At 39.2% G+C, this 18550-nt stretch overlaps 1 protein-coding gene across 5 annotated transcripts in view; it reads right to left on the reverse strand.

Moving 5' to 3' along the window:
* syt14a (synaptotagmin XIVa) overlaps positions 1–16992 on the reverse strand; it is a 54309-nt gene extending 37317 nt beyond the window's left edge. For 2 of the 5 annotated variants that reach the window (XM_086048773.1, XM_086048778.1), the window contains exons 1-2: positions 7760–7914; positions 7460–7507 (exon numbers count right to left, since the gene is read on the reverse strand). In XM_086048773.1, the coding sequence (XP_085904899.1) occupies positions 7460–7507; positions 7760–7793 (82 nt within the window). In that variant the 5' untranslated portion in view covers positions 7794–7914. Of the gene's footprint in view, positions 1–7459; positions 7508–7759; positions 7915–16943 lie in introns of those variants that run through there. The other 3 variants (XM_086048777.1, XM_086048775.1, XM_086048776.1) reach the window with 2 other exon arrangements.
* Positions 16993–18550: the final 1558 nt, after the last annotated feature.

Consider the following 18550-nt stretch of genomic DNA (forward strand, 5'->3'; position numbering starts at 1 on the left):
AGGATATGAAGGAGATGAGGCCCATAACATTTGTCAGTAAGGGTATGTGTTTAGACCCTTTGTTAAAGTCTGTATTTATTTATTTTATTTTTTACTTTCAGGATTTGTGATGCATGCTTGCAAACATGGGTAAGGAAAGCACTGCCACTACCACTGCTGTGCATGAAGGAAAGCACATGCAGCTGGTTTGGTTTCACACCTCAGCACCTGCTACGCTCACTGCAACTTCTTCACTTTCACTTTTTTGCGGTCCATTCCCCTTGTTCATGCTCGCTGCCGCCGCAAGCTCTTGGTGCTTGTTCACATGTTTCGTCCTTAAATGTTTTATCAGGTTTGACGTATTGAACCTGGCCACTTTAATTCCACCTCTTGCAACTTTCGCACCGCTAACTTTGCACTTGTTGTACTCGCTGGAGTTTCTATGTTGAAGTACAGTAGTTCCATATCGCCGCCGACATTATTTCTCCTGTACCTCACTGTTTTTTTTTTTCTCAACATGAAAAAGCAGCCAAAGAATTGGTTAATAGCGTCCGCTCTGGGCCAATAGCGACGGCTAATACTGAACAGTCACTACACACCAGTGTCATGAATAAGCAAGATACAAGGCGCTGCATTCAATGTAAATTGAGCAGAGTTTGTTGTTGCGGTCAATTCCCCTTGTTAATGCTCGCTGCCGCCGCAAGCTCTTGGTGATCCTTCACATGTTTCGTTGTCAAATGTTGCATCAGGTTTAACGTATTGAACCTGGCCACTTTGGTTCCGCCTCTTGCAACATTCGCTCTAGCTGGAGTTTCTATGTTGAAGTAGTTACATAGCGCCAACATTATATCTCCTGTACCTTACTGTCCCCCCCCCCCCCCCACACACACACACATGAAAAAGCAGCAGGGAGCAAGATACAAAGCGCTGCATTCAATGGTCTTTACTAGTACAGCATCGAGAAATGGCATCGGCACGTATTTGTAAGTACTCGCAGATACCGATACCAGTGTTTTAATGTGTTATCGGGATACTTCCCGATACCAGTATCGGTATCGGAACAACACTATTGATGAGTCAATATTTTTTATTTTTGTTAAAACATCAGTTTTTTCGGTAGTGAATGCAAAATTTCAGTTGTGACCATATTGTTGCTGCTGTTGCAGTAATACTTTGTGTGACGGTAGCATTGTCCTAATCACTTAACTACTTTTGTTATATTTTAACTTTTAACGTGTATTATAACTGATAGACTAATAATGAAACATAATTTTTTCCATTTTCTAGTGCTTTGTGCTGTACTCAGGGTTGCGGGGGGTTGGAGTTGATCGCATCTGACTTAGGGCAAAAGTAGGGTACACGCTGGACCGGTCACCTGTCCATCACAGGGCTCTTCATCATTGAAAGACTGTGGTTTCACCTTCCAAATGAAAATTTTATTGGAATGACAAACATTTTTGTAACATACATTTCCCTGTATTCAAATTAAGATAAATATGAAATAGAATATTGTTCAAATCAGAGAGATCTATGTATGAAATATGTATCCATGTATTATATTATTTAAAACTTACTTTATTCAAAAAGAAACATCATATTGTCACTACCAAAACTATTATGTCACTACCGAAACGTTTTGGTAGTGACCGTTTCAGTAATGACGTTTTATGATAGTTGTTGACAATACTCAACAATGCTAGGCACAACGTGGCTACCACAGACAGTTTTGAGCATGTGTACAGAGATAGAAAACAGTACATTTAGCATTAAAATCAAAAGTGCTCATTTTATTGCCGAAATGAGGTGTTCGGTAGTGACGGTCCTAAAAACCACATGCTGATTTTCAGACTTTGGAGGGCACATAACTTAATAATGCTCTCAACTAATTACTCGCCATGAGGCCAGTAGGCTTGTCACGATACTACAATTTCAACTTCAATATTGATACCCAGTTCAGTATCGATACTCGATACCATTTCGATACCACACGGAACAAATTGATGACAAACACAACGCTGCATTTTATGAGCAAGCAAGGAAAGGCTATCTAATCTCAGCAGTCTATGTAAACATATGATGCATATGTATTTACAGTGTTTATGTAAAGGCTGCAGCTGGTGTATGCTATACGCTGAATATTAACTGGATAGGTGTAATTGTGTGTTGAACTTGTTGGCTCAATGTTGCCATTAGACGTACTTAGCCGATTCTGACTTTTGGGTCATAAACTGCATTGTGTCAGTTCAATGGCGAGGCGTCGGCCGAATGAGCGAGCCGGGCCGCGGCCCAGGGAGGATCAGCGACCCCGCAAAGAGCGACCGCTGCCACCGTGGTGGCTACATTTTTTTTAATGGATTTACATTCAGGAGTTACAGATTGGGACAGACGCCTCCCAATAGGAAATGACATAGAAAAGATGACTTTTTGTACATTTAGTTTAATAGTATCTCAATTAATATCTTGTGGAAAAATATATCATAACAAAATATGACTAAATATGCAAGGTCTGAGCACTTCATTGTTTTTTAAAATTTGATTTTCATAGTGGGACAGCTATTTCAACCAATTTGGTAGAATGGCTCATATATATATTAGTGCTGTCAAACGATTAAACTTATTTAACCTATTAATCACAAAATTTTCCATAATTAATCGTGATTACTTTCCAGACTATAAGTCGCTCCAGAATACAAGTCGCACCAGCCATAAAATGCATAATAAAGAAGAAAGAAACATATATAAGTCGCATTTTTGGAGGAAATTAATTGTGCTCTTAGTACACATTATTTCCACCGAGCTATGATGGTAACATTTAGCTAACATTCACACATGTAGCTTACAAGAAAGTTACGGTAAAATAACTTTAAACTCACCAAAACGGTTGTAGATTAAATAAGTCTTTTAACATATTCCCGACCGTGTAGAATGTTTCCAAGTCTCCAAAAGTATTTATGTATTCGGTCGTAATTATCTCGTTGTTCTCTTCCCTGCTCTCAGCTCCGTATGTGTGGCTGATGCAAGACCCCAGCCAGTGTCTAAAAGCAACAGTACACTATTTTGTATTGATGTATATTTATAGACAGTCAAATTGTCTTTATTATACTATTTTAATTACTTATTTATCAAACTGTTAGATTTTAACCATTTAAATTATTCATGCATTTTAATAGCTTTTAGGATTTATCGTTGTACTTTGTACTACAACTTTACCCGCTATAAAGTCAATATGTAATGCAGGTTTATATGCAGCCTTAGAACGCCCTCCTGTGGTTGTTTGGTGTATTGTTTGCTAACGTTGAAAAGGAAAGAGATACAATATATGGTAATGTGTTAATAATTTCACACATAAGTCGCTCCAGAGTATAAGTCGCACCCCTGGCCAAACTGCGACTTATAGTCGAAAATACGGTAATTATATGTTTCAACTACAATTTTTTATGAAGCTTGGAACCGTTATTTACTTGAGTAAAATCTTGGAATTAATGTGGGAAAAAAAACGTTGATTTCGATTGAAAGTCTGTTCTAATAGCTTTCTTTGATCCTTGAATACGATTCTTTTCCTGTAAAATACAACAGCTGAACGATATACCAAAGACATACAACTAATACGGTATTTGAATTTGGCTGTGCAAAGTGTACAAATTATCTTGGATTTCTCCAATGAGCCGTCAAGCGACTTTTTAAAGTAAAACTATGTATATATATATATATATATATATATATATATATATATATACATATAAAATCTTCATACAGTCAGGTCCATAAAGATTTTAAAGATCTCTGCTTTAATTTGAGGGTATTTACATCCAAATCAGGTGAACAGTGTGGGAATCACAACACATTTTATATGTGCCTCCACCTTTTTCAGGTTCCAATAATAATTGGAAAATTGGCTCAGCTGATTATGAATTGTCAAGAGTAATTGCAAATGTATTAGGATCAATTATTGATCCATGCCCGGGGTGTTTCAAGCACTGCACACAACTAAACACAGTAATCTAGCATGAGGATTTAAGGCAAAGGTGTCAAATTCTGGTTCTTTAATTTCCCTCCTCCAACACACCTGATTCAAATGATCAAGGTCATTATCAGGCTTCTGTAGAGCTTGCTGATGAGCTGATCATCTGAATTTTGGGTGTTGGAGGAGGCAACCATCTAAATCAAGTAGGGTACCGGCTTTCGAGGACCAGTTTGACAGCTGTGGTTTAATTCAAACCACTAACTGAACTGCATTCAAGCTCAGATAAAGTTGTCAGCCTTTGTACTCATGTTTCTTTTGTTAGATATTTCTATTGTTGTCCCTCCATTATGTCTTATCTGCATGGAGACTGTTGCCATGTTGAATATCAAAATGAAAAAAAAACACATTTCACAATCACAAAGACACCCACATTCTCTACAGGCAGGGCTAAGCACTCTCACCAGCACTCCTGCACACACTCCCACGCATGTTCAGAGAAGACTCTTGAGCAGAATGCCACTGCACTGATTAAACACCCAACAGACCCAAAAACCACCAAAACTGTAATACAAAAATTACAGTTACAGGCTAATAGCTCAACAACAACAAAAGTACATCCTGCCATAAATACAACTTTGACAAATGGTTCAAACATGGAGTAGTATAGTCTGGGACCATCTGCCATGTCACTACTACATCAAGAAAACTTTTTTTTTTAAACTCATGTGGTTATTATTTTTGAAAAATTAACCATTTACACACACAGACACACCTGGGGACAATTTCTGAGTCAACCAGTTGGGGCTTTATGGCAGTGTGGCCCGACGGAGGCCTCTCCCCTGCAAGACGCATGAAAACCTGTATAGAGTTTGCCCACTGGTTGTTCTAAACCACCTTTGGAGGTGTCTGCCTTCTTGATTGTGGGACCTCTAATTATATTTGGTACAGATTTCCAGTGCACTATTCCTGCAATCTGTTGATGCCACTACACCCGGGAACCTGTCTGATGTGGTAGACCCCGGCTATTCATGTGTTTGGGGCCTGTTCTTGTGCTGCCACGATTAGCGCCTCTGTGCTGTTTTTCAGTCCAGCCTATTCCAGCCACTGGTATGTTTTCTCGATGTCAGCCACTTTTTCAATTTACAATGGTACATGCCATGCAGGGCTTGTCTTTCCATGACAGTCCACCTGGCTCCTTCTCCTTACTGGGCTTCTGTTGCCTGAGTCATTCACTAAGCCTGCCATCCCTTAAGGCCATGATTTTGATGTATTCTTGGAGGCCTGTTATTTCCTCCTGGATAGTGCCCTGGACGCTCACTAATTCACGGCCCCCTTCCTTCAGCTTTGTGTACAGCCTCAGGATGCTGGTGTTGGGGTGGAACCCTTCGTGCATTGTAAGGAGCTTTCTTGTCAGTCAGTGGCTTGCATCTCTTCCAGTGTCCCGGGAATTATGTCAACAGGGTATCTGATTACTGGCAAGGCATAGGTGTTAATGGCCTGGATCTTATTCTTGCCATTAAGATGACTATTCAGATTCTTCCTCACCGTCCTTAGATATTTGGCTGTGGCCGCCATACTAGCTGCCCGAGGACCCGATTCCTCTGAGGCTTTTTAAAGATGTGTGGGCAGGTATTGGCTCTAATGTCTTAAATATTGTGAATAGCAGTCTTGCCACTGGAGTTGTACCGTCGATTTGTAAGCATGCTGTAATTGATGAAGGTTCATAGAATCCTGCTGATGTTATACAGTTCCAATAATTTCAGTATCCATGTGTGTGGCATTGAGTCATACGGTTTCATGTAGTCAATCCAGGCAGTGCACAGGTTGGTGCTTCTGGTTTTAAATGTTTTTTCACTTGAGGACTGTCTGACCTTTGGGTAGCCATTGTGGGTGGGTCCCTGATATTAGTAGCTAGTTCATTTGTGCTGCCAGGCGTTCATGGAGAGCAGTTAGCTTCTTTAGCAAGTAGGCATGAATCATGTCGGCCCCGGTGCAATACTCTTGCTTGGATATCTGCCACTGTTATGACGACTGGTTCTTGTTCTGGGACGTTGCTATGCTCTGTTTGTAAATCTGCCAGCCATTGGGCATTGGTATTGTGTGATGCGCCCTTCTTTCAGATACTCTTCCAGTATTGTTCTGTCTCAGCCTTGGGTGGGTCTTTTTCGGTCTCGGTACCTTGCCACAGAGACTTTCCTTTAGCTGACTTTAGCTGGATTGTTGGAGAACATTGTGCTTATTCTCCTGGCCTCTACGTCTCTCGTGTACCTCTTCAGGCACATAGCCAAGGCTGTGAGTTTTTGCTTCGCAGTCTCAAGTGCCTTATCAGTGGACATCTTGCACACTTATTTCTTAAGCTTCACATCTTTGATTTTCTCTATTAGGAGGTTCTCTCCGGAACGGCCTTACTTTTGCCTCTAGTGTTCTCTTCCATGGAGGTGGCCCATGATCCTTCGCGTTGTTCATCTCATAGCCGAGCATCTCTAGGATAACTCTCTCTTGCATATGTCTGTCATCACATCCTCAACTCTAGATTAGCAAGCCATTTCAGCGTCTCGTTGTCCAGGTTCATCAGGGATAGGTCACCATTTGGTGCCTGGTATTTGGGGTATGTGGTCAAGACGTGGTCCATAGTCTGTCGAGGGTCTCCACAGTGTGGTATTGATTCAGTGGTGATTCTGATTGCACTTCTTTCTTTAGCCTTGGCAAAGCAGGAGGTAGTTGAGTTCCCCCAGGACTTAATGATCTTCTCTCTCAGGTCAATCGCTTTTGTGTTGAGCTGTTCTGCAAGTGGGGATAGGAACCCACTCTCGATGTTTGGGGGTAATGGTGAAATGTAATGGGGGGGGAGTTATGATGGAGGGGCCTCTACACATTTTCGGAAAAACATACTTCAATTTTAAAATTTACATCTGCAGCAATTCGGGATAACCCCAAAGGGGTATCAGTTGTTTATTTTTTGTTTTGTTTTTTGTCTTTTCTCAACAAACACTGATAAGGGATTGCTCAATTTCCTATTAAAAAATGATACGTAAACGATTACAATAACAAAATAAACACACGTAACTGAGTATTAGTTGGTTCACTCCTTAATCTTGGTATATTTTGAAAGGGAGCAGTGTGATAGAGTTCAAACATTTTGCTGATAATCTTTTATCCTTGCTGCAATTCATGATTGACTGCTCTTTACAAGAGAATTTATCAAACTATGGATTTTATTTTTACAAATAACCAGGAATATTGAGACAATGTTAAATGCCGCACATTGTCCTAGTTTGATCTTTATGAAGACAAGCAACACATTTAGCACAAAGACAAGCAACACATGGCATAACAAAACACCAAAAGGCGGAAACCCCATTGACAAGGTCCAGGACAATCATGCTTAACATGATAGAATAGACAGTGTTTATTGTCACTGTATGGTGCGGATGCAACAACAACAAAATGATGGATGATGGATAGGGCAGTGTGGGAGGTGCAGTTTGGGGTCACAGATCGACCACACTGCCGTACCTTTTCTGACGCAGATCAACTCATGTACTCCACAGCTACGCTCGCCACCTGGAAAGACATTGGATTCGAATGAGCCCCACTTTGGTGGAGGGAACAAAAGACAATATGATGAAAACACAGTATAATGTGTTTACATCTACAGACAAGGACAAATGTAGCATGATTACAGGAAAAGAGAAGGACAGAGGACAGTATGAGTTTGAGACTGAGTGCTCATGAGCCCCAAAACTTTTAGATTACATTTTTTGTTAATTTTCTACTTCACATAACACCCAAAAAAATGATTTGAAGATATTTAACCTTTTTTGCCAGATGGAATTGTGTCATGGGTCATCTTCCACACCGCTTATGCTGTACAGGGTCACGTGAAGGTGCTGGAGCCTATCCCAGCTGAGTGAACTGATCGCCAGCCAGTCGCAGGGCACACACAGAGTAGGAACCGATCCCACGCTGCCCGCTCACAACTCAGGTAAGTGTACCACTACACCATCAGCAACCCGATTGAATTGTAATAAAAGTTCAAGAAGAAGTCAAGTCAAAAATGTTATTTACAATTATATTATATATAAGACGGTACTGTGATGAATATTGTGTTTGCGGAATATGAATTAAGCAGCAAAATCCACCCATTTTTATCCATCTCAGAGGGTGGCCATTTTGACCCATTGCTTTCATCTGAAAATGACATCATAGTGCCTAAACTCGCCTCAGCTTGCGAACAGCTCATGACCCCAGCAAACAGGTGAGTTGTGACTGTCGTTGCAATTGGGTACTCGTCGTTACCAAGTACCAATACTTGATAATACAATACAATTAATTCTGTTTTGTTTTCATCAAATATTGTTCAAAAACAAAATTTTGTTTAACATGGCATATGTTTACTTTATATATAAATGATTTTTTGTTCTGGTCCTGTGTGCTTGTTTTGTTTTGCAGTTTCTCTCTTGAGCATTGGTGGGCAGGGCCTCCTGCGTCACACCTGCTGCGAATTGCTACCTGCAGTATGTGGTTTATAAGTGCAGAAGTGGTGCTCGTTCTCCGACCCATTATTTTTTGTGATCTTGTTGGTACTTGATGTGTTTTTGGGCTAATTGTTATCATTAATTACCTATTTTTTTCAGTTTGTATATCAATTCCTTGAGTAGGAAAATTTCAATTTTTAGCTTGTCTTTTGTTATTCTTTATCGACATCGTCTTTCCACGTGGTTCAATCCACCTGCCTTAGCTTTCATTTAGTATTAAGTAACGTTTTACACAAAGTCCTTCTGTTCTCATTGCTTTTTCTTTCCTTATTATATTATTACTCACATATTTTGTACAGTTCATGTTTCTCTTGAATATTTTTTATTGTCTTTTTTAACCGAGATCTTCGTTATTTTGGGGTCCTTTATTCAGCTATCGCCACATCCATTTTTAGAGTAACAAGTTGTCATTACTGACACTTTAATATTCAACTGCATGTTTTTCAGTCTTGCCTCACAATTTACGTGCATGTTGCCTGTAACACAATGCACTTTAGGTACTGTATGTGGTGTCTCAGCATTTTGTAAAAAAAGTACGTCTACCTGCTTAGTGTGTAGATGCTCAGATGCTCAGCTCCTGCTTTGCATGCATTCTTTCAGCTAAGTACTGCTTTCGTTTTCTTTCTCTGGACTTCTCCTGGATACTTTTCATCTGTGTGGCTGTACTACTTTTTTTACTTTTTCAGATACAGCCGGCTGGGACCATTTTTGGTGAGCACGGCCTGCCAATTAACATAAGAATGCTATTAGCAACAAGGCTAGACGCACACTCTAAAAGCAGTTGGGTTATTTCATTAACCCAATTTTTGGATTGTTTATATTGGGTCAAAAGTCTGGGTTATTTCTTATAAATTAAACCAATTGTTGATTCAAATTAACTATATATTGGGTTATATGCCAGTAATGTTTTATGTTGGGTCAAAAATCAACCTTACAGGCCCATACACAGGTGCCCGATGCGCATTTTAATGAAGTATGACTGCCGACCATGACAGCCACCGACATACTGTTCATATGTCTACACACGCAGCATCGTGGTCAAGTCAACGACACTTTTGACATTTAGATTTCTTCATTTATCACACTGTTTTGGTAAGCACTTCACGCATTGTAATCTTTTGAAAACGAGTTGCCTTGTAACTGAGCGTGTGTGTTGGACAGGAAGAGTGCAGGAATCGTAAAAAAAAAAAAGGCATTAGTCTGCCACCATTGTAGGATGTGACACTTCACAAGAACTGTGTGTTTTCCAAATAATGTTCCACATTAACTTTATGTGTTTACTGTAATCCACAGGAACATTTATATGATTACCAGAGTGGTTCTGGTTGCATTCCTTGGAGAATGAAAACAGAAAGTGTGAGGCAGTTTTCTGGTGATGACCGCAAGGAAGCAATGCTTGGTTTAAAGAACTGAAATAAATTGTATACCATTTTAGAAATTCATCGATCACATTGACACACACACACACACACTGATTTGCATTTTCTGTCTGACAACCAATCAGAGTGATTGTCACTGACACCACTTTGCAGACTGCCGTTGGTGTCTTCTTATTCATTCAGTTCACATCTAAAAAGCAGCATGACACAAAATATATGAATTTGACACAATTCTAAACATTACTTTTTAATTTAGATTTGTTCTCACTTCCACCATGAATGAGCTGAACAAAATGCTGGACATTTATGCATTCTACTTTATGAAACCATGACTGAGGACCGCACAACAAACAATGACCTCCCTGCCTTGCATACACAAATCAATGAGTAGGCTAAGATTAAATTTGGCTGCCTCCTGAGGAAGTTACATGCACGAGGGCTGAATATTGGGCCTGGCTATAATCCACTTCTGCCCTTTTAATCAAGCCTTGTTTTTTCAAATGTGTCACTGTCTGCACTCCCAAACGCGGGCATCTGGCTGGGTTGGACAGACTGCCAACCTCTGATCAAATTTGCATGTGTCAATGTCATGAGTGATCTGCCTGAAGATAAATACACAAAATTTGCAAAACTTTCACTTCTTGTTATTAATACATTTTGGGGAAAAGGGCAGTATCCTTAGCATTCTAAATAAAATGAATAAATAAGTAAATAAATAAATAAAATAGTGGAATAACCCAATTATTTTCATTGTTCTGACCCAATTTCTTGTGTTCATTTAACCCTAAATTTTGGGTCAAAATAGAATAACCCAATTTGTTGTGTTGATTTAACCCTAAAAATTGGGTCAAAACTGAATAACCCAATTTTTGGTTTCAAATTGACACAAGTCAGGGTCGGTCCTTTTTTAACACAGCAATTGGGTCAAATTTAACCCAAAAATAGTTATTTTTGACCCAACTGTTTTTAGAGTGCAAGATGCCTCCCATCTCCACTGACCACTACCTCAAACCCACCCAGCACCAGACGTCTTCTGGACATTGGATTTTGGGCTAAATCTGGTCGGTCTGTCTTAGACTTGATTTAGCCCAGAAATATTCGTTGAAAATTGGGCTGTGTTTGGGTCATCCAAATGTATCTAAATTTGGTCCAAAAACAGTCGTTGAAAACTGGGTTGTGTTATAGTCGCTCCAACATAGTCCAAATTTAGCCCAAAAATAGTTGTTAATAATTGGGTTTTGTTTATCCCCTTCATTGTGGTCCAACTTTACTCCAAAAATAGTTGTTAATAATTGGGTTTTGTTTATCCCCTTCATTGTGGTCCAACTTTACTCCAAAAATAGTTGTTAATAATTGGGTTTTGTTTATCCCCTTCATTGTGGTCCAACTTTACTCCAAAAATAGTTGTTAATAATTGGGTTTTGTTTATCCCCTTCATTGTGGTCCAACTTTAGTCCAAAAATAGTCGTTGAAAACTGGGTTGTGTTATAGCCCGTCCAATGTGGTCCAAATTTAGTCCAAAAATAGTTGTTGATAATTGTGTTGTGTTTAGCCCATTCAATGTGGGCCAAATTTAGTCCAAAAATAGTCGTTGAAAAATGGGTTGTGTTATAGCCCGTCCAATGTGGTGTGTTTAGCCGTCTTTGTTGTTGTATTATTGTTTTTTTTTTTATTTATATGTAAAGTTCTGTGTTACAGTTGCAGCTGTTGTGAAATGCGCTACATAAATAAAGTTGTATTGCTTTTAATGCTGCATGATATTAACAAACTATCGTCTCGAAAATGTAATTTTTCCTTGCTATCGTAATTGGCATTTATTAAAGATATTTAAAGTATATGTCACTCCCACGCATCATTTTGAATGTGGATGGACTTCCTGGCTGGCAGCCAATCAGAGTGATTGTCACTGACACAATTTGCAGACTGACGTTGGTGTTTTATACATTCAATTCATATCTAAAAAGTACCATGACACAAAATATATGAGTTTGCCACAATTCTAAACACATGCATTCTACTTTATGAAACCATGACTGAGCACCGCACAACAAACAATGACCTCCCAGCCATGTTAACATACGTATATCACCGAGTAGGTTGAGATTAAACATGTCAGGCGCATGAGGGCCAATTAGTGGGCCGGACTAAAATACGCGTCTGCCCTTACTTAATCAAGCCCTTTATGTCCCCCAAATGTGTCCGGTCTGGCCCTGGGATGGACTGCCCAGCTCTGTTTTTCACTTTTCAAAAAAGTTTAGACTGTAAAAGGATGTCTTTTTAAAGACATGAAAATGACGTTTTTTCACTTTTCCATCAAATTTAGACTGTAAAAGGCTGTCTTTTCAAAGACATCTTTTCAACGACATGAAAATTACGTCTTTTCACCTTTCACTTTTTTTTGAACAGACACAAGTGGCGTCTTTTCTACATCTTTTCAACCAATTTTTGCTGGGTGGATTGGATCAACACCAAGAAATCAGTCTTGGACTTTGGCACCGGCAAGTAAAAGCAAACTATCTTACAGACTACAAAAAGAAAACTCGGGCATTGAAGCGGGAAACAACTTTGCCTTACTGTCACATGACCGAAAACCTTCGGTGGATCACAGCACCAATGAATGGTATAAAAGTGGAAGCTCTCAGCAGATGAGATCAGCTACTTGGCCACAAACAGTGAGAATAGGCCATAAAGCCTTATTTGACGTCAGGTCTATGTAGCAGAAAGAACACAAAAGTTCTGTGTTTTGCTAATGACATGGTGTCTGATATTTCTGGAAAAAGTTGACAAGATCGCTACTGAGCATTCCACTGTCATACAAACTAAGTGTGTTTTTCAAATACAAAACATCATTCACACACTAATTCATTTTGTTTTGCACATAAGAAATTTACCTATCAAACAAATACATTCTGCTTTGGAGACATACAAAAAAAAACATTTCTTCAATTACGAAGAAAATATCCTAAAATAGTCATGGACAATTCTGACTAAAATAAGACTAAAATGCTCAGACTTTTAGTCAACTAAAACTTGACTGGACTAAAAAGAGTATGAATATGACAGAAACATTCATTCATCAGTGCTTTAATCCGTCTGTGAGCTCCATCTATATTTCAGGCCCGCCCGGTCAGTCCGAGTCAGCCAAAGGACGTAGAGAAGGGACTTACCGGTACACGTCACACACAGGTGCCGCACACAGCCATATTAAGAAAAAAATATAACAGTGTTGTATACTTTACGGTCCCACAGACGCAATGACGTGCCCCATATTGTTTTTACTTCACCGATCACAACGCCGCGCGCGTGTGTGTGTGTCTGTTTTCTTTAGTTGGTGGCGTTCCTGCTTGTGCGGCGCCTGGGTGTGATGTAAAAATTATGTTCTCGAGACCGATTGGCTGTCGCCGATGAGGGATGGACTCGGACCACGTTTGTCTACCAGAAATACAGACGAGAACTTAGTGACAGGCAGACGATGCCCACCTCTGACTAAAACTAGTAAAAACTGAAATGACAGCTTGACACAATGACTAGACTAAAACTGAGACTAAAACAGGCTGCCAAAAACAACACTGCATCAAGTTGCCTTGTGTATGAAATGTGCTATATAAATAAAGCTGCACCAAATTCTCCTGTTTAAATAGACACAGCAAACCTTCCATAGGTTTTATTCAAACAGAATCTACGTATTAGTTATGTCATCCAGACTACCAAGAAGTGGCTGTAATTCTTACTCTTACTTACACTTGTGAAAGCCTCTGAGTCTCAGAGCTGTGCAGCAGGGGATCGGCCTACAGGTTGAAGTTTCAACTAGCCCTCACATCTTCCACTGTGACTATGTATCACAGCAACAAAAGGCTTAAGCACATCAACTGCGATGCGTTGTGCTCTGCAATGTAACTCAATACGGGACGCGTACTGACGTACCTAAATACGGGATGATTCCGTTTTTCAAAGGACGGTTGGCAACCCTACTCGAGCTCAACCACATTCAGAGTAGTAAACCAAGTTTGGCAACTGAATGCTACGTAAGCATCTAGCATTAACCTCTGGCAATCTAGCCAGTAGCCACCAGATGGCCAGCTGATACTGATGTTTTCAAAGGTAGTAATTACAACGGTTCGTGTTTTTTTCCCCTCTTTATTTTTTTGTCAATGGGGTTATGTAAAGTTAATTACTAAAAGGAAACCAGTCACAATAAAATAACTACCTACTACTAGGCAATGGCTAACATACTGGTCATAATGATAGTAGAAACAGTATGTCAGTCCTGTACATTAAAGTAATGGGACAATCCCAATAGCATATATCATCAATTCATTACAGAGAAAGTCAACCCAAACATTTTTTCCCAGAATATGTTCTTTGCAGGCTCACTAGTTGAAATATGACATTCTGATCAATATTGCATTTGTGGAATATGATAAATCCACCCCTTTTTAGCCATCTCTGGGGGCGGCTATTTTGTCCCTTCTGTCGACTGAAGATGACATCGAAGTTGCTCATGGCTCAGATAACGACCAATCACAGCTCACCTGTTTTCTCAAGCTGAGCCATGATTGGCCGTTATCTGAGCTCTGAACAGTTGTGATGTCATTTTCAGTCATAAAACAAGGTCCATGAAGACATGGTTGGATGAATTTGGTGAGGAGGATGTGGCTGTTCCACATTGAGGACTAACTTTGACCCCATTAAACACACTGGCATGATTGTCAACAGAGACCTGAGTCAGGCTTTCTTGTACATCATCAGAAACCTCTGACACAAATGCATGAACGGTCGCTCACCCCAACAGAACACTGTTCGTGCCATTTCTCAACACAACTTTATTTATTGAGCGCTTTCAAAACAGCTGCAAATAAAGAAACAAAATAGCTTTTCTAATAAATAAGACAAAGGAAGTGTATAAAGTACTCACATTTTTGATTTGGCAATTTGTTTTTGGTTCATTATTTGTCCACAAAGAACAAGCTTTTTGGTGGATAAGGAGCACAACTAAGCATTGTGCGTCCCCATGTAAAATGTAATTACTGTAAATCTTCATTGCCTATCATAGCTGTTGTTCTTATTGAGTCTTGTTTGCTGTTTTTGAATGGAATGTTGAGGATTTAAGTCTGCTATATAGATAAAGATTTATAAAGATAAAGTAAAAGATGACTGGATTTTCAGTAACAATGAAGAAAGAAGACATATTGGCAAAATTACACTGTATTCTTTGAGCAAATAAGCAAGACCCTCAGTTGGGAGTGGATGAACCATAAACAGGCCTGACCTCCTCTCCTCACCAGCCAGGTCACACACTGCTGTGGAATGATATCACACTCCTCAACAAGGGCTCATTCCTCCATTGGCTAATGTGTCACACACACGTCCACAGGCTGGAGACTGCCAGCAGTCCAGACCTGTCTATCATTGAAATGTGTGGCAAATTATGAAGTGCAAAATAGGAAGACCCCAAACTGTTGAGCAAAATGGAAAATATTCCACCTACAAAGCTTCAACAATGAATGTCTTCATTTCCCAAATGCTTATTCAGCGTTGTTAAAAAGAAAGATGATGTAACGCAGTGGAAAACAAGCCTTTGTTCACGATGTTTTGTAACGTGTTGCAGGCATCAAATTCACAATGAGAGAGTATATGAGGAAAAAAACAATCAAGTTTATCAGTTTGGCCATTAAATGTCTTGTCTTTGTAGTGTGTTAATTTAAATATCGGTTGAAAAGGATTTGCACTTCATTTTATTCATATTTTATTCACATTTTACACAACGCTCCAACCAGTGGAATATGGGTATGTGCTTTCTATATCCTTAGGGTCATGGGTGAGTTGGAGTATGTCCCAAAAGGACTTTAGGTGAAAGGTGGACTACACCCTGTACTGGTCATTGTTACAAATACCGATTTGAAAAGTTGGAAGTAAGTAAGGAAAAAATGCATCGACTCAAGATTTAGCGATTCAATGAATTGTAGCTCTCTGAATAATCCATCCATCCATATATTCCATCCAATTTCTATAGCTCTGATATCGGGTCGCGGGTGAGCTGGAGCTGGAGGCGAGAGGCAGGGTAGACCCAGGGCCGGTTCCCCGCCGATCAAACAGCACATATAAACCAAACCATTTACTCTCATTCGCACCTAAAGACAAGTTTAATAATCTAACATGTATGTTTTTGGAATGTGGTAATAATTGCACACAAGCACCGGGAGAAAATGCAAACCTTACACAGGATAAAAAACCCTAACCTCAAAAATGCAATGCAGTTATGCCTACCACTTGTGTACTGTGCTGCCACTTTGGATCATGATAGAAACAAATCGTTAGTCTCACCCTTAGCCACAATGAACTGGGACTATAACGATACCGCATTTTGTTCTCTACACGACTGACTTGTTTTTAGTTTTTTTAGTTGACTCATGAATAAAACGTGTAGTTTGTTGGTAATTATACCGAAACTACAAACACGCAAATAACTATAACAAAATCGGTGCACTTGAATACACAATTTTGTACAAACTGTATTTTGCAAAGAAATATCGAGCAGTTTGTCAGCACTTGAAAGAGCAAATCATTTGCCACTCTATGATTACAAAGTAGGGCGTTTCTTTTTATTTAGCTTGTGCGGCCTCTTTTTAGTGGCATTTAAAATGATGTCTCACACACCATACGCTTTTAGACAACAAGCTGTTCAAATAAACACCAAAGCTGCGTACCACCTCCAAAGTTACATACATAAACAGACTTAACACCGGTGACGAGTACAACACTCATTTAACAATAACGCCGGTGTTAAACACCAACTAGAAATGAAAGGATGGGCATCGAGAGAATATTCAATATCGAGACGTTCAAGTCGTTCAATGGAAAACAAAGCGGAACTGTCCGTTCAGAACCAAAACGAGGCTGGATTTGACCACAGCAAATGAGGCTAATAATAAGCAACGAAACTTTCATCTCACGCGACCAGGACGATTATTTTTCTGTCGAAGCTAATATGTGATATTTCAACCAAAAGGAAGTCCCGCATGGCTGGTGTTTATGGCAGCGAAGGTGAATAGGAAAGAAGAGAGACGCTTTTCGCCGACTTACCATCAATCGCCATGGTGTTGTGTTTTGGATTCAACCAAATCAGGCGTCGAAGAAGGGGTGACGACCACTGCAGGAGAGAGCGAAGGGGGAGGGATTCTAAATATTAAACGACATAATAGCCTTAAATATCCCCTTTAATTCTTTGTGTTTTCAGTTTCCCGAAACTACATAATAATGTTATTTAGATGTAATCGCTTCTTATTGATTATGCATCACTTCACGCCCAGTTCTGATACATACGCACATGGAGTGGCCCAAAATAATTGCAATCCATACTACGGTTTACACAGTTGTTAATTATTATCATTTTTTAGCTCATTTTCCAGATTATTCAAAAGGAAGATTAACAAGCGTTTTGTGATAAAGCTTTGGACAATTGAGCAGAGAGCTTTTTGATCAAAAGCATGATTATAATTTGTAAGAGACTGGAACCGAACGGAAGAGAGAATGGTTTAAATCAAACATTGAGCCAGGGCTGCCCCTAACTAGTATGGTGCCTTAGACGACATTTTATTTGGCACCCCCCTTCATCAATGATTTACATCCACTTACGAGAGAAATTGAATTTTTACCATCACCTTTAATACGTTAAGATGACAAAAGATCATTTTTTTCATTTCCGAACTGTTTTGTTACTCTCATACAAATCATGTGATGGACTAGCTGTTGTCAAAATAACGAGGATCAATCGGCCCCAAAATGTATGTGGACATATGTACTGAGGCCCACTTCAACCTTTGTAAATATTCCAAAGTTATTAGCCTTAACATGGTTGACTTAAAGGTACAGTGTGTAGAGTTTTGGGCCATCTAGCGGTGAAATAATAGAATGCAACGACCTAAGCTCTTGGCCATCTTTGATCAATAACTGCAGCAACTACTCAAGAACAAAATACCTATATAATGCCTGCACAATCAGCAGTGCAGTTTCGTAAATAATTGTATAGTATACATTATATAGTAATAGATTCTTTTGAGGTTCCCTCCTGCCTAATATATTTTCATTATGTTTAACTCATTCAGTGTCAGACATTTTCAGACCGTCTTTTACCCTAAGGTTTGAAAAATATACAAATCAATTCCTGGGATTGAAAGGCTGGACTGTGAAAAGAAAAATAAATATCTCCTTGGCAGTGAATGAGTTAATTAAGAAGTACTATTAAATGAGTACACTAAAGAAATTAGAGTTTGAATTAGGAAGAAATACCTAATACCTAACTCCAGCCATATTACCAAAGGTAGAGTAAATACATTTTAATATGTTATATATTATCTTTCCTTAACTCATTCCGTGCCAGACATTTTCAGACCGTCTTTCACCCTAACGTTTGAAAAATATTCAAAAATGTATAAATAAGTTCCTGTGATTGAACGGCTGGACTGTGGAAAGACAAATAAATATCTCCTTGGCAGTGAATAAGTTAAATAAATATTGATTGATTAACTCATTGAATGAGTGAAAGAGTTAAATAAATATTGATTGAGTAATTCAATCCCAAAAACACATGTATATGTAATGACTTGTGAATATGTCCTTGGCACTGAATGAGTTTTAATGAAGAGGGTTTTTTTTTCTTGTTTGTGTGTAATTCTGATGTTGAGACTTTG

The sequence above is a fragment of the Filicampus tigris genome, chromosome 13, assembly GCF_054856515.1.
Source record: "Filicampus tigris isolate MCC_2025a chromosome 13, RoL_Ftig_1.0, whole genome shotgun sequence".
Classification (NCBI taxonomy): Eukaryota; Metazoa; Chordata; class Actinopteri; order Syngnathiformes; family Syngnathidae; genus Filicampus; species Filicampus tigris.